This window comes from Dermacentor andersoni, chromosome 6 (assembly GCF_023375885.2).
Source record: "Dermacentor andersoni chromosome 6, qqDerAnde1_hic_scaffold, whole genome shotgun sequence".
In the NCBI taxonomy this organism is placed as follows: Eukaryota; Metazoa; Arthropoda; class Arachnida; order Ixodida; family Ixodidae; genus Dermacentor; species Dermacentor andersoni.
The window spans coordinates 22,425,792-22,449,673 of record NC_092819.1 but is presented as its reverse complement, the minus strand read 5'-3'; the positions used below and the strand labels follow the sequence as shown (position 1 = coordinate 22,449,673).

The window sequence follows — 23,882 nt, the reverse complement described above, 5'->3', positions numbered from 1 at the left end:
CAAGGCCATGTTGCGGCGAATAATCAACGCCTTGTACCTGCTGCTCCCTGGCTTAAATACACTAGTAGTGCTAACAGGTGCGAACATTATTTATTTAGGCTATAGACAGACTCTTGTCTAAACTGCAGTAACATGAAGACGCATATGCTGTGAATTGTGCATATACGCTTCGCCCAGAAACAGTGTACTGCGCAGCTCTCATCCTCATCAACTTCACCATACCATCACTCTACTTCGTTTTCACATCCTTTCTCCGTTGCTTCCCCGAACCCCTTCTCCAGGAGGGGGTCGATTATCAGGCTACAGGCACTTCACTCAGGCCGACCTCTCCACCTTTCTGTCATTAAAGATCTCTTGAGGGTCGTACGTTTTCGTTGGAAAGGAAGATGAAGCGGGAATATACATTTGCCTTTCTTGAGAAATGCTTCCGTACACTAAGTTTATGGGCGTGATGCTCATCAGTGACCATCGACACGTTAGTATGACCGTTGGTTCGACGCCTAGCGGCGGTGCTCAGTTTTCTCTCTCTTTACTTTCATTATATTTCCGTCCTTTCAATCCCCCCCCGCCCATTCATAAAGAAAAAAAATGCATTTTCACTATAACAACCTGAGTTCGAGATGCATTGCTTGTCCTGCGTGGCCACTGTCGGCTTCTTCAGCCCTGACCTGGTAAGCAAGGCGATAACCTTGCTGTGCATTAAAAGAAGAAAAAAAGAAAGAGAAAGAAAGAAAAAAAGAAAGAAAGAAAGAAAGAAAGAAAGAAAGAAAGAAAGAAAGAAAGGAAAGGTTGGACCTGATTTGGAGCCATTTGGCAAAACACGAGATCGATTTAATGTAATATAATTTCAAGGATTGCCAGTGATGAATGATGTGGTCTGGTTGGGTAACGGATGGCGGTCAGCGCGTCCTGACTTGATCGAGTATGTGTCGCACAGCCGTAAGTCGCGGGAACGTCTCGTTCTTCTTGCACATGTCCTGATAATCCTCGTAGTCCACGCAGTAGGCCGCTACGCACACGCTCGGGTTTACCTTGAGGGCAAGTCGCATCTGGTCAAAAAAAAAAAAAAGAAAGAAAAACGAAAGGAAAGAAAGAGCGATTTTATTTAAGTATATATTTAGACACTTTGCGAAGAATTTGCGTCAAGCTGACAACGTCCAACGTATAGCTTTTGGTACACTTAGTTCCATGTGTCATAATCCTCGAGCGAAGCCGCCTGGGTCGACCTTAAAGATGGGGGGGGGGGAGTTGGTTGGGAGGAGGAGGAGGACGTTCGCGTAGAATTCGACCTAACTGTACATTGAGGGACGTGCTTAAAGAAACTAGTTACTGTTGTGATCCGCATTTTCAAGTTTGTTTACGCATGGTTCAATTCATTTGTACAAAAAGAATCTCATTGTAACATACGGTAACAATACGTAACCACTAAAGATCTAAAAGATACATTCGGTCCTTCCTTCTTCCTTGTTACGTTCTAAAGCACTTCACCCACAAGAATACCAAAAGAAAAAGTACGATGTTAAACTATTTGCTTTCAGCTGTTCTTGCGAATTTTTGTCTGAAAGGTGCATTCGGTGGTGCAGTCCCCGCAATCGACACTTATGCTCCAGCCTATACAGTAACTTGGGACTCCGTTCACTCCTAGATTTACTGTATATTTATTGTAAGGTATTTGGTTGCATATGATCGTGGTTGCTTAGTGGCTTTGGTGTTGCGCTGCTAAGCACGAGGTCGCGGGATCACATCCCAGCCACGGCGGCCACGGCGGCCAAGGCGGCTGCGTAACGATGGAGGCAAAATGCGAAAACACTTTTGTACTTTGATTTGAGTGCGCATGAAAGAACCCCAGGTGGTCAAAATTAATCCGGAGTCCCACACTACGGCGTGCCTCATAATCAGATTGTTGTTTTGGTACGTAAAACTCCATGATTTATCTTATTTATTCATTTGGTAGAGAAAGGGAGATAGAGAACCCTTTTATAAGTTGTTAGCATATACAAGTAACTCCGTTTACTGCTACCCCTCCTATTCTTGTTGTATTCACATTTTTTTTACCCGCATTGGTGAATCGATCTTACCATCTTGGTGATGCTGTCGGGCGTAAGGAAGGACTGCCACTGGTTGTTTCGGTAGTGGTACGCCGCGATAGCCCGCTCGTCCTGAATGGGGCCCACCCAGTCGTCTCTGGAACATGTCTGCACGCAAAGTGGCGTCGTGTAAAGACGAGGCCTTGCTCTTGCGGAAGTGCACACATATTTTGTGTCGTCGAACTGACTGCTTCATCGACAAAGCACAAACCTGCTTAGCTTAGGCGATCACACGGCTGATGGCTTGAGATTATGGGCACATGTCTTAATATCAGTTTCCCTTTTTTTTTGCGTGCTTATACAACTAACCAAAGCAAGATACCGCGGATTACGGGACATATAATCTAAAATCTTAGAACATGTATCGTGTTGTTAACACGCAGTTTAAGTTGCGTCCTATCCGTCGGGATTTCGTGAAATCAGATTCTCGACGTGCCATCATATCATACAGCTGTCATATAGTACAGCACTGCGATAAAACACCGTTATGTATTGTGACGAAGAATACAATATAGGGGACGTAATTCATTTGGACTTCATCTTCGCAGTTGCATACACCCTGCAAACAGCTCGTAAGCATTTTCATTTGTCTGTCTACCTGTAAAAATATGTTGAACAGCACGCGTGGCAGAAGCGATGGTGACTACGATTTTTAATACGTGTTCTCAGAAGACAGTGACGTCTCGATATACGTCGTCATTCGCACTTCAAGCCGCATTGAGTGAACCTCCTAGGCGCTGTAGAAAATTTGCAAGCATTTACGTATTGTTGACGTAATGCCTCAGCGAGCGCAAGGAGTTCGAGTTCGCACAAACGACTGTTGCAAACCAGCGCATGCGATTTCTGCCTGAACCAAGCCATGCACTCCAAATTTAATATACATATGATATCTAAAACACTCGGTTGGATGCCCCATTTGCATAAACAGCCACGTCTTATTGACGTCCGGACCTCGGAATAATTTCAGTTTGGAATAGTCTTATGTTATCACGCTCTTGAAGGAAGGTTAAACTAAGCAAAAAACGAGGACATGCGGAAGGAACACATAAAACACTATGAACACGCATTGCTTCCGCTTGTCCTTGTTTTTTTGCGCAGTTATAACCTTTATTCAAGTATAAACCAACTAGCCAGCATGAATGTCCTCCTTAAGTATAATTTTTGTCTCGCCATATATATATATATAGCTTTTTCATGCCGCCGTCCATCCTGAAGTGGCACACAGTGAAAGGGCCTATATGTATCAGTGCCAAATAATCCTCGTTCAAATGATCATTGTTTCACTAATGTGCACACAGTGTCATACGAAGTCCCTTCAATGCATACACCAATAAGCCATTTGAGATATCAAGTTATGTGTGTAAAAGAGATGAACCACAGAGTAACAGCCGCTGCAGCACTAGCAGGACTGATGAGAGTTGTATCACATGTAAAACACAATATGTGTGTCACTGGAACAAACATAATAAGCTTCGCAAGTCTTGTTACATGCAATTATCAGGCATTAATATGTGGAAGATGATGTTCAAGTATTAGAACATAAAAATGTTTTTTTTTTCAGAAACTCGTTTCAATAGAAACCTCACCTCTCCTAGAGTTTTCCACCACGTCAACACCGAACTGTACAATGTCGCCGGAGCAGACTTCCTGGGCCGGCGACCTCTCAGCACCTTTGCTTGGGCGCTGGTTGCTGACGAAAGTACCATTGCTGCTTTTGGTGTCTTGGAGATAAAACTGAAGATATGACAAATAAAGTAGCATTTATTCTAGAAAGATTACAAAGGCCAAAAATAAGAAAGAAAGAGCTATACCGGAAAGGCTGTAAGTGTCTCCTGGAGGCTCCTTGTCTCAAATCAAATGAAATTAAATCAGTTTATTTTCCCGAAAGGAGGAGGAAGTTGTTAAAACAAAGCCTCTGATATTTGTAACTTGACAAGGTGGTTGACTGAGCAGTATGTGGCAGAAGTAGACAACACACATGAGATACGTATTCACGAAACTTTTTCAGATACAGAATCTTTCAAGCAGAAGAAATGAACTATAAAAGACAAGAGATCATAGTTCGAAAGTGAATGAATGAATGAATGAAGGAATGAATTAATATGTGGTGTTTAGTGGTGCAAGGGACAGGTATGACCAAAGAGTTCTATGCCAGTGTAAACGAGTTCGTGGTGGAGTTGAGATTTTTATTAGGTTGATGTGACATGGCTGTAAAGGAGCCTTAAAAATAGTCGTTCTAAAGTGCATAAAACCTCTGCGTAGTAAGATTATGGCAATGACAAATGACGGGTACAATGAGCATTAAGATGCATTGCAAAAGAATGTTACGATATACAAAGTATGTCAGATTCCAAAATTGGCTAGAGCACTACGGCCTCATTACAGGCCACGAAACACAAGGGCCTAGAGGCATGTGCTACACAAAACTATCACAGCATCGTCCTCAGGAAAGAGGACGCACTACGAATTTAATGGGCTTATAACATGTAGGACAACATCACTCAAGAAACCGAGGACTGCTTTAGTGTAAAAAAGCGGTTCTTTAGAAAGAAACATAACCGGGTGAAGAGAGACACAATAGTGGTATGCAGGAGGAAAATGTATCTCTCTCTCAGCTTTGGCTTCGCGGCACTCCAGGAGGATGTGGGGGATGGTCAGCCTCTCACCACATCTACAACAGGTTGTAGGTAATTTCTAGTAAGTAGAAATTATGTTTCAAAGTTTGCGTCCTATTCTGAGGTGACAGAGTAGGACATCTGTTCGCCATGATTTGGTTAAGGAGGGCCAAAAACCTAACTGTGGCGTTATCACGTGCAGCTTATTATTTGTTTCTGCGTCCCACATGCGTTGCCAGTGGTTTTGCAGTTTCTTTCGTAAGAAGGGCTTCAGATCTGCGACAGGGACAGCAGGATTAGGATTAACAGCATGCGATGCAATTGACGTGGCCATCTGGTCCACCAGAACGTTACCCTCGATGCACCTATCGCGAGGCACAAAGCATAGAATGACATGATGGTTTGATAGATACGCTTTACAGAGGTCGGAAAGAGTTGAATTAGTACGGGATTTTTGTGCTTACGAAGTGACATCGAGGTCTTCGCGACACTTAGGGAGTTTGTATATATAACTGCTTTTTGGAGTTGATTTTCTTATATGCTTCACAGACGACAATAGTGGATAGGCCTCAGCCGTAAAGATACTTGTTCCCGAATGCAGTACATCGGATTTGAAGAATGGACCGACGGCTGCATAGGACACCCCGGCATGCCACTTCGACATGTCTGTGTAAAACTCCATGCAGGAGTGCTTGTACTGGAGTTATGGGAAACCCATTCTGATTTCGATCTCTGGAGCGTGCTTTGTAAGTTATAGAAAGGATACGCCACATTCTACCACCAGCCACTCCCAAGGAGGTAGCAGCTTGGCTGGATGCAATAAACGATGTTCAAGGAGTGGGACATCTATTTTATAGCTAAGCTCTCTAACACGCAGCAAGAAAGGCTGTCTTACAGAGGCACAATTACGGAAATGTGTAGCCCACGTCATATAGTTAACGGTATTAAAACATGGATGTTCATGATTATAGTATTTCGAGAAAATATGAGAGGCTGATGTATGTTCTCTGCAGATGTAGTGACCACTCATTTGATTCGATGTGTGAGCTGTCAAGAGGGCTTGTTCTAAAAGCGCCAGTGGCTAAGTGGATACCTAGATGGTGGACTGGATCTAGCATCTGCAGCGTGCTCGGGGCGACAGAGCTATATACGATGGCACCATAGTCCAATCGTGATCGAATTAGGCTCTTAAAAAGATTCATCAAACACTTCCTGTCTCTACCCCATGCTGTGTGGGATAGAACTTTCAGTTACTTCATTGTTTTTAGACATTTTGCTTTAAGATGTTTTATATGTGGAATGAAAGTAAACTTGAAGTCATGTATAATACCAAGCAATATGTGCTCTTTGTTGAGAGGTATTTGTTGTCCACACAGTTCTATACAAGGATCTCGAACCAGGCCATACTTTCTTGTGAAAGGAACACAATAACTTTTGTGGGGGTCTATTTTACATTCATTTTTCTCCGTCCACTTGGACACCTTGTTCAAGCCCTGCTGTACCTGTCTCTCGCATACTGCGAGGTTACAGGATTTGAAGCCTATCTGAATGTCGTCCACGTAGACGGAATAAAAAATGGCTGGTGGTAATGAAGCATGAGGCGTGTTCATCTTCACAATAAAGAGCAGGCAGCCAAGCACGCCTCCCAGGGGTACACCGGTTTCTTGTATTAAAGGTGGCTACAATAGGTTGCCGATTTTCACGCGGAAGATACGATTCGACAAATAGGTTTTATTATGTTTAGCATAATTCGAAGGATGCCCATTCCCAGCAAGTATCGAAATATCCCGTAACGCCATGTTTTGTCATACGCCTTCTCCATAGTGAGGAAAACTGTGTATGTACAAATGCACCGTGAATATATCCTTCAATGCACACAAGATGATAGGTTGTGGACTGCCCTTGTCTGAAGCCACACTCATAGGGATCAAGCATATTGTTGAACTCAAGAAAATTATTCTACGATTAATCATCTTTTTTAAAAATCTTACACAGACAACTTGCAAGAGCTATTGGACGATAACTTGCCCCCAATGAAAGGTCCTTACTCTGCTTCAAAACAGGGACCACAGTCGCTTATTTCCATGTGGATCCTATCCAGCATTACAAATAGTGTTGAAAAGTGCGAGTAGTGTAATTAGTGTACCAGTGTGTAAGTTTTCATTATGTCACACATGACTCTGTCAGGTCCCGATGCAGAGCTCTTGCATGCGATCAAGGCAGCTCTCAACTCGGCCATGCTGAAAGGCAAGTTTTACAGTTCGTTCTGTCTGCATTTATGCACGACTGGCTTACGTTCTTCTATTTGTTTGTATTTAAAGAAGGGTTGAGGATAATTGATTGAGCTCGACACACGCTCAAAGTGCTCCTCAACAGAGTCTGCCTGGTCTTGCAAGGTATTCCCTTGGTCGTCCACGAGAGGAAATGGATGGATTTGCTGGCCTTTTATCTTTCTTAAGCCATTCCACACTCACCTCCTGAGTGTATGAATGAATACCCGAGAGGAACCTCACCTAGCTTTCTCTTTGCTTGTCGTCGTGTCCGCGTTCCCTGTGATTGAATGTTCTTTAAATTGAATTAGACCTTCGGCATTTGGTGATCTGCGCAATACGCCCCATGCGTTATTCTGCCTCTTTCGTTCCTCTCTACGGTCTTCGTACCACCAGGGAACACATCTTGTGAGTGAACCATCATTCGTTTGCGGGATAAACTTTTCGGCTGCATCAATAATAAAAAGTAATATGTACAACGGCATCATCTATAGTGAAGTGGCTTATAGTATCTCGTGGTAGATAAGCTGATTATTTAATATGTGCCCAGTCCGCCGATGCTATATTCCATCGAGGAATATGGGGAGGCGGTTTCATGCAGAGGTATCACATTTAAAGTTACAACAATGTGGTTACTTCCATACAGCTTATTGATGACATTCCATTCCAAGTGAGGCACAAGAGAAGAAGAGCCAATTGCTAGATGAATAACTGTTGTGTTGGACATTGTAATAGGTCGGCTCCATCTTAGTAAACAGGCAGGCGCTAGAGGTGAGAAGAAAATTTCCAATGAATTGGCCTCTCGCGTCACATCGCGAGTCTCCCCACATACGTGTTGTGGGCATTAAAATCACGACTACGTAGGGGTCTGGAAGCTGATCAATCAGGTTATAGAAATCGAGTTTTCCGAGATGGTAGAGGGTATGTATGCAGGACACACAGTGATTAAAAAGGACTTCCCGAACCGGCACCGCCTCAAAGAGCGTCTGAAGGGTGACGTGTTGACAAGCTACAGACTTGTCGACAACTATTACTACGCCGCCTGAGGCGTTAGCCTTGTTGCGTTCTTTTCGGAAGATGGTGCAGTTGCAAAGGAAGTTAGTGTTTGTAGGTTTAAGACGCATCTCTTGAACCAAATGCAACTTCGCATTATGTTTGTGTAGTTCTCTAATATCCTCAAGATTGTGAAGAAGTCCTCTAACATTCCATTGTAGGATTTGGGTTGTTGTAATCGCACCGCTGGCACGAGTTGTTGGGGTCTCGGTGCTGACGCCCGTTATTGCCAATGGGTCGCAAGCCCCAAGGGTAGCGTTGGCCTGGCGGCCTGGGGCACTGGAAGCATCCGAAGGTCCCGGCAAAGCAAGAGAAGACTGGTAACAGAACAACTTGTTTATTCTAACATAGCAAAAGAGCGGCCGGTCAGTTCGACCGAAGTGGAGAGACGGGAGAGCACGTAACTCAACAGTACAAATCGGAGCCTCTCTCCTGGCGTCCGGGGGCAGCTGCTCTTATACTCTCGGCGTCGCGGTCCAAAAGGGAAGGTCACGGGATGAAGGTCACGGGACGGCGGAGCATGAGCCCACGACGGCGCGCACGGTCGAGCCGAGAGACCTGCTGAACCGAGTGCAGTGACGCATCGCCAACCCGCCCACACGACGGCGCGAACGGTTGAGCCGAGAGACCTCCAGGCTCCTCATTCGGGGAACTCCGCTCCCCGGCTGCCGCGCTTTGACAAGCGAGGGCACACACACACACACGCACACAGGAAGACACGTGGCACTGAAACACGCCTGGACACGCTTGGCGGGGAAGCGTTGCGGCGGCGTCGCACGGGCCAAAATGTCCGCCGCTTTGAACGAAGCCCCTGCGTCCGTTGCATCCGCGCCGGCATTACCGCGCGTTGTAGGCGAAACGTAACAGGGTCTACATTATGATAGACGGGTTTTACGCTGTGTGTTTAAGTGACGCGGATTTGCTCACGGGCCCTTTGCAGTCGCCGTGACGCGAATTTTTTTTTTCTGGAGCGATCGCGAGAATCTTGTTGCTCCTTAGGTGCTGGTTGCGCCATTTGGCTGGTCGTGTTCAGCGCCTCGCAAGAGGAGATGGACGCGCGCTCATCCGAGCGCTGCGTTTGACGTGAAGGCCTCGCCACATCGGATGCGACCTTTGAGGCCATTGGCCCGGAGGTCGACGGTGCCTTCTTCTGGAGTGGCGGAACAGCGCTAGCTGTAGCGTTCTGGAGGCTTGATGGCGTCGCCGGCAGAAGCCTTTGTGTCGCCGCGCCCAGACATTTCACATCGGCAGATGTGTTCTTTGGCAGGTAGGATACCCGCCTGCATGCTTCTTTAAATTAAATATCCTCTTTTATTCTTATTATCACAATTTTTTTTTATCAGGATGGAAAGGATTGCGAGTACGCGGCTTGCTTGCCATCCCAGTTTACACAGTGGAGAAAGTTCTCGCAAGATTCTGAGGTGTGTTCATGCACACTGCATTTCGCAGAAGCTTGCGGGCCTTGGCAACTCTGCGAACTGTGGCTGAAAAACTGCAATTTGAAACATCGGACGGGATTTGGCACGTATGGCCTGACACGAAGCTTGATGTACCTGGCCTCGATGGACTCACGCAGGACACTTGAGCCGAAGGCGAGTATAAGGTGCTTAGTCTGGATTTCTCCCGCCTCATCTTAATTATTTTGACATTGATAACATTCTGCTCAATAAAGCCCTCCGAGAATTAAGCCTCAGTCAGCTTGAGCAAATCATCTTCCGAGACAATGCCACGAGTGTTGTTCATAGTGCAGAGGGGGAGGGGGGGTTACTGTCCCTTGAATGTCCCCAGATGACACTAGACGGGGCAACTTTTCGTACTGTTTCTGATCATGGAGCTCCAAGAGGAGATGACCACTTGCCATCCCTGATGCCTTGTATCCTGGTCCAAGGGCCTCAGTTAGAGACTTGGAAACTAGAAATGGGGAGATTGTACTTGTTTATCTGATTTATCCGAGTGAATGACGTGGAATCATGGGAAGTTGGGTTTTTGATGTCTGAAGAACTTGAATTCATCTTCGGTGCACCCTCTTTTCTAAGAGCAATCAGCGAGTGGGGGGAAGGAACTAACCATAGAGGAATGCGCAGTTTTCGCCAATAACGTTACCCACCCACCGTGGAGCCCTACAAAGGGATGCTACAGGGACTGTAAAAACAGGTTCTGCAAATGCCAGCTGTACGTTATCACTATAACCAAATATGAAATAACCTAGGTTGGCTATTCACACAAGGTTAACCCTTGCTGCCTGGAAAAACTAGAATTAAAGGCAAACCAGGACGAGGCAGGAAAGATGGAAAGTGAGAGATAGATGAATGTTGGGTGGAGAGAGAGAGATAGGAAAAGGCAACTACTCCTTTCCCCGGGGTGGGTCAGTCCGGGGGTGCCGTCAAGGTGAAGCAGAGGCCAAAGAGGTATCTTGCCTCTGCATTAACGATCCGAACACCCGTCATCGGCTCAACTCCCGGGATCCCACTTTCCCTGGATATGGCTAAGCCACTCATGGCTACACGCGTGAGGGTGCAACCCTCATGTGCTTGGGTACGTGGTGTCGCAACACACCAAACGCCTGCTGACGCAGATGCTCCTGCAGTGTTCAAAGTTGCAAATGATATTTAGTGCAAAACCAGAAACACATTAAGGCCATATTTCATTATAGCAAGGAGACTCTCAATCCATTATATGTCAAAGTTCTTTCGTAAGGTGGTACGACAAATCTATTATTTCTTTGTTGCAGCAATTTATGCTACAATACATCCAAATTTTAGAAAAGTATTTTACATCTGCACTTTCTCCTTCATGTTCATTCAAAATATTAAATAAACACTTCCTCTCTTAAAACAAAAAGACCTCAAAAGGATGTTCCTTTAGCACATGTTCAGGGTTTACGCGTAATTATCACAGCATACGGTAAGAAAAGGAAACGAAAGTATCAAAGAATTTGTTAAGCTGCTGAAACGCAAATGCACATGTGTACCGAGTTGACAAGTGCTATTCATATCCGGCAAAACAAGCAGAAGGGCCTGGACAAGTAAAACTTGCCATTGGCAACACTGGTAGAAATACCAACCCAGGATGAGTACAGCTGACTTGGTAGTTTAAGGGTTAAACTATTTTTTAGAGAAATGACCAACATCAATTCCATATTTCTCAAAATTATTTAAAAGCAGTACAGGACTGCAACCATGACAACAAAATTAAAAAGCATGCTTCATGAATGACTTTCACCAGCACACTTGGTGGTTGTTTGAGGAAATGAGCCGAGTCAAAATGCATTGTCATTATCAGTGTGCCAGCTTTTCTTAAAGCTAGTGGTGCAACATCATCATGTTTCATGAACTAGGGGAAAGACTAAGGTCCTAAACCAATTACAAACTTTACCAATCAAATATATGAACTGTAATATGGTCAGAACAAGCACAATTAAAAATGGTGAAGACGTAAACACAAGTGAATATTTAACATTAATGCCTTTCAACAAAAATCCTCCTTACCAAGTCATTAATTCCAAGCAAAAACATGTCAATGCCACTCAACATAATGAAAGGTGTCATGCAAAGTGAGATAATAATGGTCCCTCTGCTCTTTGTAAAGACCCATGCGACTGCACTTCGAAGCTTTATGTCCACATGCAACTGCAGCGCTCAGTATTGTTTACTTCATAGGCATGGTTCTCCCTCTCCCTGCAGTAACAGTAACATAGTGGCTACAAGAAGAATGCATCATTAACCCTTATACTTAGAGTTCAAGCATAAAAGTGTTTTGTGATAGCCAGACACATGTGCACAACATTGCTGTTCATGATATGTGCGCCAATTTTATGATGCAGCAAGTGATACTCATGAGCCTCAGTTGTAACAAACAGCATAACCTTTACTCTGCTAACCACTGCTGCTTGCTGGTCTACAGTAGTTTCTGAAGCTAATAAGTAGCTTTGCAAAAGAAAATAACTCAGCAAAATTGTCACTGAAGTTAACCAAAGCCAGTATGCACTTTGGCTTCAAAAAGATTATTTCTAAGTGGCATAAACTAATTTGCTAAAGAAGTGGCAGTGGTAAGTGCTGGCTTCTCTGACAAAACATGGAGGCCTAGCAAACTAAGACCGCAGTCACCCTTACAATATACATAGTCCTGCTTGCTCCTTGTTTTCCTGTACTCCACTGCCTCTTGTGACTACGTCCTATGTGTCTCACTGAGAAGAATTCAAAGAAGCTTTTACTGCGCAACAACAGAGAAGGCTGCCTGTTGGAACACGCTGTGCACATAGGATGGTGACAGTATTTTTCTCGAGGTGGTTGAAGATGGCATGATTCTCAGATTTTGTTAGGTGTGCAGGAGGGTGGTATGGGATGCGATATTGTTCACACTTAACATTCAGAATGTTGTCACACAAGATGAGATGTTTTCGTTTTGGATGGTTACAAATACCACATGGAAAAGTTCAAATCCCTCTCAAAGAAAATGAATGGTGCACTTCAGAAAGTGGATGAACAAATGAACAACACAAACATTTAATGCCCAGAAATCTGTGTAAGCATTAAAGTTGCAAAAATATATAAATTTCTGCCATTTAGACCTTTTCAAGACAGTAGCAAGATGAGAAGTTGAGGCACTCACTTTTCCATTTTCATACCAAAGAAGGCTATGGTTTCGCGAGAGCACCTTGCAGTCGAAAATGGCATTGTTGGGTGCCTGCCGGCACCGAGCCACTGAACGGCCGACCTTGGCAGGCTGGTCGAGGTTGAGCACTCGCTCCGGAAATGGGTGCGAGTTAGGCCGACAAGTCAGAATGGATCGCGGCACCCCGAACTTGGGCAGTGGCACGTCAGCCGGTGAGAACACTAGTGCCTGCTGCGGGGGTGCCCCGCCCCCTACTACAGTGGGCGGAGTCACGTCCCCGGGCAGGACACCAGCCTTCATGGTATCGGCTTCATCCGACGCCGTCACCGACTCGTTTTCAGCCGGGGTAGCCGTGGTGGCTGTGATCTCAGTCTCCACCTGTGTGAGAGAGCCCATAACATGGCTTTACGTTTGCACCAGCAACAGGTGGTGTCACGGGACCAGCAAGCAACGAAGCCCGTAAGGATCCTGGATTAGGGAGGTCCACAAGTGGCGCAAATTTGTAGCAAGAAGACAAAGCTGCTGATGTGATCTTTATATTTTTTGTTATAAACATTTTCTCCTTCCTCCTGTACCCCACTGATATTGTCCCCATTATTTCCTGTTGAGCAAACTGCTTGCAATACCATTCATTGAAATTCGCAAGTGTGTACAATTGAGCCTCAATACACTGTCGTACCCAGATATATTGAATCTGTAAGGGATCAATAAAGTTCGATATATAGGCAAGTTGATATATAACATAAAAATATTGTACAAATATTGAAGGGGATTTTGAAGCTGTTCATTCTTCAATATGATTCTTTATATGTGGGTTCTATATACCCGGGTTCAACTGTAGGGAACCTAGGTATAAAAGGTGTCAGGTATAACAAATTAAATCTAAAATGTTCCTTCCCAATAAAAGCATGGAACACATATGCTCATAACGAATATCAGATATCACAAACACATTTTCTTTTAATGAGGGTTGAACGTATCACCAAGAAGTACTTGTAGGGCAAGTTGTTTATTTATGCTTAATAAATCAACAGAGTACAGAAAAAGACAGGTTTTTAGCGCACGGGAAGGGACAAGAGACAGAGGCAAGACGCGGACACAGCGCTCAGTCTCGGAAGGTCGAACTTGTCAAAAGTCCGTAGGCCTTTTTCTTCAACGCAAGTTGAAATTGCTAGCAGTGAATGGAACCTTTTCTGACCAAGAACTAGGAAGTAGTAATAGGTTACCTGAAGATGCATGTGGGCAGTAATTTGAAAGCTTTCTCTGTAGATGTAAAATATCTATATTATTCACTGCCACATGATGAGTTATTAGTATGTGTTCAAGAGGCTATTGATGCTTACCATCAACTGAAGTTTGTAAACACCGTCTGCATATCTACACAGCGTTTTCCTGAACTATTGTGCATGTATCTGCGGTCGACGTTCTCCAAGTGGGATGGAAGTGTTTATCTTCAAAAACAAGGAATTTGCTTTGGTTCGTATATTGCGCCAATTTTAAGTGACCTTTATCTTGCCCGTGTAAACAGGATACTGGATGCCAGATTAGAAAACTCAAATGTAAAAAAGGTGTATAGGTACGTTGACACCTACGTTGTGCTTCTCGATCGACGTCCTAGTGAGGAGGTTTGTCTTGATGTCACGCAAGTGCTAGTTCTTTTCAGCAAGTGTTTACAACCGCTCACTGTTACGCATGAAACGCCACAGGATGGTAGTTTGCGATTCCTCGATATAAGAATGTTTTTTGAGGGACACCAGGTGTGCTGGGCATATGAACCAAGGGCGAACACGCCGCTACTGCCATTTTCATCGGGCCACTCTAAGTTTGTTAAGAAGGGCATCGCAAAGTCTACCCTAATGAATGCGCTTTGCCGCTCATGTCCTCACAAGTGCTTGTCAAGTTTTCTGGCGCAAGTGGATCGCCTGAAACAGGCCGGTTTTCCGCAGCATATCATCACAGCTGCGGCCGAAGGTCTCTTTAAGACTGCAAAACGCGGGCGACAGGATGAGCAGTTTACTTCACCGGAAATTGCGCGAGTGAAGCAGAAACGCGCAATAATACCGTACGTCCACAATATCTCGCAGAGACTGACGAAGATTGGCAATAACGCAAATGTAAGCGTCATCTTTTCTGCGCCAATCAAGCTGTCCGACTTGTGCAAGGCCAGCTACTGTGGTTCTAAGAAGCCCAGTTGCCGGAGAAATCACAAGGAATACTACGTTCTTTGTGAGAACAATATCGTGTATGAACTGCCCCTGTCGTGCGGCAAAAAATACATCGGCCGAACGGGAAGGTGCGTAAATGATAGGTTGCGTGAACACGCAAATAATGTGCGAACTGGAGGAGTGGGGCATCTGGCTTTTCACTGCAGGAAGCATGGGTGCAGTCCCATTTATAAACAGTGCACTGTGATAGTAAGAAGCTAAATGCAATCAACACGTGAGATTAGTGAAGCGGCGAAGATCGCTAGTTTGGGGAACGCTTGTGTTAGCGCGCCTTCAATCGATCTTTCAAAAGAAGAATTCGATTTTTTAAACGCGACACAAAGGGTGGCCTGATGGAGATGACATTTTAATCTTGCAATTGCAAAAAGATTTTTGGCTATGCATGGTCGTTTTTTCATATTCGATATCATCCTAACTTTCCATTACACATGTCTCGTTGCTGTCTCATTTAATTAGAAACCAGTACATATGCGCATGCGTACGCTGTTGTATGCTACTAATATATATGTGTACCGCTTCGTAGAATAAAACAATTGTTGGAAGTTAGCACTGTGTCCACGTCTTGCCTCTGGCTCTCGTCCCTTTTCGTGCGCTAAAAACCTCAGTTAAAGGAAAAGACACCTAGAACTGAGAACAGCGCAGATGCTTTGAACTGCTTCTGAACTTTTATAAAGGTGCGCCTATTTGTACATGAATGTAGAGTGCATGCAGGTTTCTCGATCGATCTCAACATTTATACAAAGTGAATTTGCTACTACAACATGCTCTGGTCACCTAGTTTTATCAAATGGTCATTTTCTATGTAGCCAATGTCAAATACATTATAGGGGGCAGGAACCTTAAGCCAGTCTATCAAATGCCTTTAGTTCCCACCTTCCCTTTATTGTATGAGGAATCGAAATTCCATTATTCAATCAATACACCATTAAAGACACCATGATTATAAACTCCTAAATAAAGCAGGTAAGTCCGACGCTCACGAGCATGAGTTTGTCTAAGATAAATTGACGTTACAAAGAACAAACCATACTACAGTTTCAATAATTGCGAATAGGCTGATTTTAAACAATCAGTGTAATGGTTTCTAAGCCATTCGCAACTTCCAAATGATGAGAGAGTGCCTATTGCACACTAGAGCAAGTGCTCGCACTTTCTTCAATTAAACAAATAAGATGACATCGCACCTTTAGCTCTGTGGCAGCCATCAATGTGAATAATGCAGCTTCACAAGGATATTTCAGTGCAAATGCATCAGCTGAAAGACCCTATTACTGACGAACAGAAATTGATTTATATGGGTGTCGCAAGGCGCATTTTTGATGGCGATCAAGCCTGATCCGGATTGAATTTCTCACTCCCGACTGGCTCTTTTGTGCAAGCTATGCGAGGGAGCCAATCCCGGTGAAGAATTTCGATCTAGATTGAGCTTGGTCACAATTGAAAATGGCCCTGCAACACTGGTATTAGAATGTGCTGCAAGCATAACGATGCTATTTAATGGTTCTCTTAGTCGCTAGAATTACAAGGCAAGGCTACAAGCTATGCATTGATCTGAGAGCTGGACAGAAGTCAAGAATGCATGTTCTGTAAGTTTACTCATCACTCCTTAAATAAGAAGTACATTAAAAATATTATTACCTGCCACTACAGCTTCTCTTGTATTAAAGACAGCTGAACTCTGAGACATAATTGCGACCGACAGCATAAACGCACGACTAAGACTAATGTACAAGTATTGACAGTTGCAAAAAACTTATTCCCGTATTTCTACTGTCTGCTGTATTACTATGTTATACCAACAGGCTGAGCTAGAAGCCATAAACTGTGAGACTTTTTTCCAGTAATACAGGTGAGAAAAAACTTCAAATTTTTGTAACTTCTGCGAACTGTGCATCGTGTATTGCACCTGCATATGCTGACTATTTTGTTTAGTCTGGAAGTACATAGTTACATCACTATGTCCACAATTTATTAACATTTGACATAGTCACAAAAGTCAAGCAATGTGTATGCACAGCAAAATGCAGATGTTCAGCAGCATCACTCACCACCACACACTGGAAATGTGTGGTACATTGAATTTCAGTGAAAAGTAACATGTTCAAGACAGAATGTGTGTCACGAATATGCTACGCAGAGAATGCATTTAAACACTTCTATACGCCTCTCCCATACTTCTCCAACTACCCCGGTCATGTACTAATTGTGGCCATGTTGTCCCTGCAAACTTCTTAATCTCATCCGCCCACCTGACATTCTGCCGCCCCCTGCTACGCTTCCCTTCCCTTGGAATCCAGTCCGTAACCCTTAATGACCATCGGTTATCTTCCCTCCTAATTACATGTCCTGCCCATGCCCATTTCTTTTTCTTGATTTCGACTAAGATATCATTAACTCGCCTCTGTTCCCTCACCCAATGTGCTCTTTTCTTATCCCTTAACGTTACACCCATCATTCTTCTTTCCATAGCTCGTTGCGTCGTCCTCAATTTAAGTAGAACCCTTTTCGTAAGCCTCCAGGTTTCTGCCCCGTAGGTGAGTACTGGTAAGGCACAGTTATTATACACCTTTCCCTTGAGGGATGATGGCAAGCTGCTGTTCATGATCTGAGAATGTCTGCCAAATGCACCCCAGCCCATTCTTATTCTTCTGATTATTCTTCTCATGATCCGGATCTGCGGTCACTACCTGTCCTAAGTATTTCCTTACCACTTCCAGTGCCTCGCTACCTATCTTAAACTGCTGTTCTCTTCCGAAACTGTTAAACATTGCTGTAGTTTTCTGCAGATTAATTTTTAGACCCACTCTTCGGCTTTGCCTCTCCAGGTCAGTGAGCATGCATTGCAGTTGGTCCCCTGAGTTGCTAAGCAAGGCAATATCATCAGCGAATCGCAAGTTACTAAGGTATTCTCCATTAACTCTTATCCCCAATTATTCCCAATCCAGGTCTCTAAATTTCCCTGTAAACACGCTGTGAATAGCATTGGAGAGATCGTATCTCCCTGCCTGACGCCTTTCTTTATTGGAATTTTGTTGCTTTCTTTATAGAGGACTACGGTGGCTGTGAAGCCGCTATACATATCTTTCAGTATTTTTACATACGGCTCGTCTACACCCTGATTCCGCAATGCCTCCATGACTGCTGAGGTTTCGACTGAATTAAACACTTTCTCGTAATCAATGAAAGCTATATATAAGGGTTGGTTATATTCCGCACATTTCTCTATCACCTGATTGATAGTGTGAATATGGTCTATTGTTGAGTAGCCTTTACGGAATCCTGCCTGGTCCTTTTGGTTGACGGAAGTCAACCAAAGCGTTGCGTAGAGGTAGAGCATCCGCCTCGCGTGAAAGAGGACCGTGACTCGAATGCCGGTGCCACGCAATTTTCCACCGGATTAAAAAAAAAAATCCGCGTGTTGATAAAATTGCACAAACAGGCCTAGAGTGCGGCCTGATCCCGGTGACCAAAAACCGCTCACGCACTCCCTCACAAGAGCAGGATTGGCCACCCTGGTGCAGTACTTGGCCACAACCTTCCATATGAACACAACAATCAAAAGCAACAAGTACGCGTCGATTAAAATCTACCGGGAACCAAACCTGGGTCGATTCCACCAAGCTAATTCCGCCGCCGGCTCATTTCGCTCACGCGTAGGATAGGATAGGAAACATCCTTCTTCGATGGCGCGTATCCACTGCGGGGGATTGGCCAAGATTAGGAAGATGTTGGTCTTACAAAAACTGGTAAAGGTGTCACGTGGAAACGGATAAAGATCATGCATGAAGAACTTAAGAAATACGTCTTGAAACAACTATGAATTCCTCCACGGGGGAGCAGACATCCCTGTGGTTGTTCCCAAGACAGGAGGCTCCTAGAGAAAGGATATTTAAAATGGAGAAATTTACCAAGTTGCGTTGGCTTTAAACTGTTTTTCCTCAAAGCGGGAATACGGCGACAGAATAAAAAGAAATTATCGATGGTTTCATTTTCTGCGCAGAATGGGCAGAGAGGTAAAGGTGCCAGACCAGTCCGGTGACGATAAAAGTTTAATAATGATGTCCGACATTTTTGTTCCACGGAACTATGAGGTGTCGATATGCCGAAAAATTTGCTATCACTGCATTCAAAAAGTCTAGAGCAATTGCATATTTACTGAATCGAGTAGTAGTTAGGTAAACTGATGCCGGATGTAATGATAGTACAGGGCCATTGAGGGCTGCTCTCATGAAACTGTCTGCCATTTCGCTCATGTATAATCCTCTGTGACCAGACAGTCAAGTAATTTAATTAAATTTATGTAGCGCAGGCACAAGAAAATGAAGTGTACATAAAAGGCTAGCGCCACTATTTGTTGTTAGCGATGTACATAGAGATAAAGAATCCGTTATTATGACTACCGTTGATCTTGATGAATTTAACTTACGGAAGGCTAACACTACAGCTAGAAATTCAGCCAGAAATATGGAGAAGTAGTGCGGAATCCTAATTGGAAATGACCAGTCTAGAGCAGGAGCGAAAATGCCAATTCCAGATTTTTCTCCACACTGTGAGGCGGAGGTTGCAATGACCGTATTTATACCTAAACTCAATAAATGATCTTGCAATAGTCCGTTTAATGTATTTTGAGAGATAAATCTTGCATTGTTAGCTAGATGTCATCACAGAGGATTTGTAGACTCTCGCACATCACAAATAAGTGGCACCTCACAAATACATACATTTAAGTGGTTAATCAATGCTTGTACAAAGACCACCTGTGGTGTATGGAACTGGGGGCAGTGCACTCCGAAAAATAATGCTGGCTGGAAAATCAATATGTTTTCCTATCTTCTAATAGGGGATTCGTACATATTTAAGAATGTTTGCACCGTCAGCAACCGAAATTTGCACAATATTGAGGGCGATCTGACTTCTTGATGTAAGACGCTATTAGCCACGAATTTCGGTAATGCGCAGCACAATCGCAGGTCTTCCCGCTCAATCAGTCGAAGGGGGCGTATTTATAAGCTGCCCCCCCCCCCCCCCCCCACCAGAAGATAGCACACATCCAAATTCTAAAATAGGCCGCATGTACATTTTATAAATCATTAGTAGTGGGCCTCCCCGCATCTCCGACCGACTGTTCCATGGCTTACGTAGCATGCCAACTGCTCTCTATCCTTCCTTAACTATGTGGTCAATATGGCCAAGCCAAGTGAGTGAGTCGTCATAGACTACACCTAAGTACTTCATCGACTCCAATTGAGGTATAGTCTCGAGACGGTAGGAAAGCGACATGGTAACGGGATTATTAAGGTGGAAAACCAATACGTAGCATTTTCTCGCTATAAGTGAAAGGGAATTCTTGTTTAACCAGCTTTCTATGGCGTAGAGATAGTTCTGTAGTCGATATTATAGGGAGTGAATATTACTGTTGGATGCATAGAAAGCAATGTCCTCTGCGTGTGCATATGTTTGTACATCTTAATGCCGAGGAATGGAACTGATCAGAACGGTAAATAATAATGGAGAAGTGGTAGGTCCTTAAGGAAAACAAGCAATTGATTATGCATATTCGAAGAAAAGCCTCCTAGAGAGCAGTATAATTTCCTCCCATATAAAAATTGACATGTCCAGTTTAGAAGGTAATTTGGAAACTCTGCATTTGTAATATATATCCAATGAAATTACGTATTATACACTGTCGTAGGCGTTGGAGATGTCTAGTGTCACAATATCACCTATCTGCTCTTGGCGCCCTGCTAATTTCATTCTACTTTCTAAGCCCACGTGAGTATACCATATTGTACATGATGGTCGGAATCCAATTTGGCAGGAATTAAGCAAGTCTTTAGTCTCTGCAAGTTTAAGCATACGGGCATATAGTATTCTTTCAATTTATTTCACCAAATTTGAGGTTACCGCGATTGGTATAATGTTATCTATTGCATATCGTTCCACATTATGTTTAAGAACTGGAATTATTTTAGCAATTTTTCATGCATACGGAATCCATGAAAATCTAACTGAGTGATTTATAATAGCTTAAAGGTCATCAGAAGCTTCCTTAAATAAAATTTTGATCATGAAAGACATTACCCCATCTGCACCGGGAGCTGAATCTGGCAGTCGCTCCACGATTTCAGTGAATTCTATCATTGTAATTTCTATAAAATCATCTGATGCCCTTCGTACGCTAGAACAATTTGGCAAAACTGAAGGAAATGTTATTTCTGATTCCTTCGCGATTTCTTCTAGTCAATGTGTCATTTCATTATTATTTAAGACTATGGAGTATATAATTTTTGGACTCGGAAGAACTTTACTACGGCGGAGAAAACTGAATAAAACGCGTTTATTTTTATTGTTAGGCAGTCAAAAAGCTTGCTGTCGTACTCGTCTTTGGCTTTTGTAACTGTGTATTTAAAGACGGCTCAAAAAATTTATAATTGCTCCAATTTTTGGGATTCTGGCTATGTAATAATTTGTTCCAAGCGACCTTTCTCTTTCTATAATCACGAGCGCATTCATCATTCAACCAAGGGCTCTATGAATTTCTTATTTAGATTAATCTCAAATTCAGCCTTCTTGCGTGAACCTTCCAAAGCGGAACAGATAATCGTGGTTTTTTGGTAAGTGCACGGCGTCAGACAGAGATGAAAGAGCATTTCGTAAGCATTTTCTAAATATATTGTACTTAATAAAAGTTCGCACCTGATCACTCAAACGTTACATGGTGTGCTACTTCAAAAATTACTGGAAGGTGATCACTGCTTGTCGCATACTGAACAGAACCATGAAAATACGGAGACACACGGGCCACAAATTGTAAGCTCTATTGCATTGTAAGATCTACCCCGCATAAACGCAATAGATACCGAGTTTACACACGTTGACCCATTGTCCAATGACCAGTTCCATAATCTGGTACCACACAAATCTGTTTTTAATCCCCATTATATATGGTGAGAAATGAAGTCACCTGATAGTAGGATGTCCCGTCCACAAGAACTAAAAACCCTATCCAGTGTGCGTGTGTCTTGTACGCCAAAAGGAAAATATCCGTTTACTACGGTAAAGGGGCAACATCCAGGAAGATTGAGCTGTATGGCTAGGATTTCACACCCAGGAGTGGAAAGCTGAAATTAAGTTTTGGCCTTATGGCAAATGTGAGACGAAATAAATGCAGTCCGCCATCTTTAGAAAGGCAGTCTGCACGAAATTATTTGTAAAATTTTATCTGAATATGTTTTGCAGAATTGAACCAAGTTTCTTGTAAAAGAAATAAATTAGGGTTAAGTTGAGTAGTTAGACAAGTTAATTATACTGAAGCAAAATATCAAGAGCGACGGTTCCACTGAAGCACCTTCAGCGACCCTATGGTTTAGAAAGTGCCGCAAGGCGAAACTACCTTCTTTAGAACGCTTTCTTTTAGTGTAGCACTGGGCTGATCTTTCTTGGCTTTTGAGTGAGGAGCGGAGGAAGAATAATTGATTGATGACATTGTTCTTTTACACGCTCGAGCATTTTGTTTCACATCTGTCATTTTCAAATCTGTGTTAACCAAATTACCATTACCAGGCCCTATGGAAGGGGAAGTCGAAGGTTCAACACCGTCATTAATCTTTCTTTCACGATGCATACCGCCTCCTTCCTAGAGCAACGGTGCCTGTCAATTATTTCTACCACCTGCAACTCCTGAGCCCTAACAGAGCAGTTAGAATAATTGGCTGGGTGACTTTCACCACAGAGGCAGCATCGCTCGTCTTGAGCACTACCATCACTTTAATAGTGCTGTTCCCCACATTTGCAACAACGGTGACTGGATTGGCATCCTGCACTACTATGGCTTTATCACCAGCAACTGCGGCATTGTAGCGGACGCGATGCCGGAGGTTCTACTCTTAACACAAGGGGCCACACCGTTAATTCTGATGGACAGGAAGTTCCTGCGAATGTTGCAATCACCGATTCTTCTGGGACCCTTTTATTGTCTACCACTCGATTGCAGCCATCAACAGCAATTACTACATTCTTAGACAATCTCACTAATGTTTCTGATGGAGATAGATCAGCATCGACACCTCTGACTATTCCCTTAGTGCATGCGAGGTGAGCAGGGATGAAGGCACTAACCGGCAGTGACGCGAATTATGAACACCTAAGCAAATCCGCGACACAAGTCTGGCCTGGTGATCGGCACACGATACCTCCGCAGCCGAACTTTCTCACTTCTGTGATGGTCTTGCATGCAGAGGTAGTCGCATGGAGAGATTTCTGGATAGCCTGGGGTTGGTCAACCGTGTAGAGCCTTCATTGGAAGGAACCAGAGCCACAGGGATGCTGCTCACGCCACTGCGGGTAAACAAATTCAGGGGTAATTCGTCTGTCAGAATAGGTGTTGTCCAAGGAGAAAAACTTTGCCGGGGTAATTTTTGGACATCGTCCTAGGCTTAAGCATGGGCAACAATAATTCGGAGATCAACCAATAAGCCTAGAAAAGCTTAATACCACCAAAAACCTGGTCAAGCAACGGGAACCGCAGACAGCTCCGAGGAGCGTTGTAAGAGCGTTCGCAGCTGGGTCAATTCTTCTTCTACGCCTCGCGGGCGCGTGCGACCACGACCTTCTTTGCTTATTCTTTCTTTCTGTTTTTCGTATGTTATTGTATCGGAGGGCCGTCAGCGCTCAGGGGGGGGGGGGGGGGGGCGCTGACACCCTAAAATTGAGCATGTAGGGGCATTTCCCCCTCCCAGCGCTTCTAAGCCCCCTGAAGTAAAGGTGCACGAGATGACCAAAGAGTGATAAGGTCACCAATATAGGAAGATGTTTCCAATTTATATAGAATTCATGCTACAGCGAACATGCGTTGGAGTACCTTTGAGATGGATGACGACGTGATAACACATTTCTTTCCTTTTTTTTCTGCGCGCGTCCATAGAATGTTACTCAAAATATTCCTTGAAACGCCCTCGGCTTGCCAACTATTAAGAGGAAGCTTTAGCTCGGGCCCAACTCCGACGCGGCCTATTCAAA

At 43.8% G+C, this 23,882-nt stretch overlaps 1 protein-coding gene across 1 annotated transcript; it reads right to left on the bottom strand.

Annotated features, from left to right (window-relative positions):
- Positions 1-315: 315 nt before the first annotated feature.
- On the bottom strand, positions 316-23,400 carry LOC129382256 (uncharacterized). Its single transcript, XM_055065931.2, has 5 exons — positions 23,358-23,400; positions 12,637-13,017; positions 3,674-3,821; positions 2,079-2,195; positions 316-1,049 (listed from the first exon to the last, which is right to left on the bottom strand). Exons 2-5 carry the CDS (start codon positions 12,937-12,939, stop codon positions 832-834), a joined length of 786 nt encoding a protein of 261 aa, XP_054921906.1. The 5' UTR covers positions 12,940-13,017; positions 23,358-23,400; the 3' UTR covers positions 316-831.
- Positions 23,401-23,882: the final 482 nt, after the last annotated feature.

Coding starts and splice junctions, on each gene's coding strand:
- LOC129382256 (XM_055065931.2), bottom strand. CDS start 12,939: ATGAAGGCTGGTGTCCTGCCCGGGGACGTGACTCCGCCCACTGTAGTA. Junction 3,822..12,636: donor TTTGGTATGAAAATGGAAAA/GTGAGTGCCTCA, acceptor TCATATCTTCAG/TTTTATCTCCAAGACACCAA. Junction 1,050..2,078: donor CCGACAGCATCACCAAGATG/GTAAGATCGATT, acceptor TTTTTTGACCAG/ATGCGACTTGCCCTCAAGGT.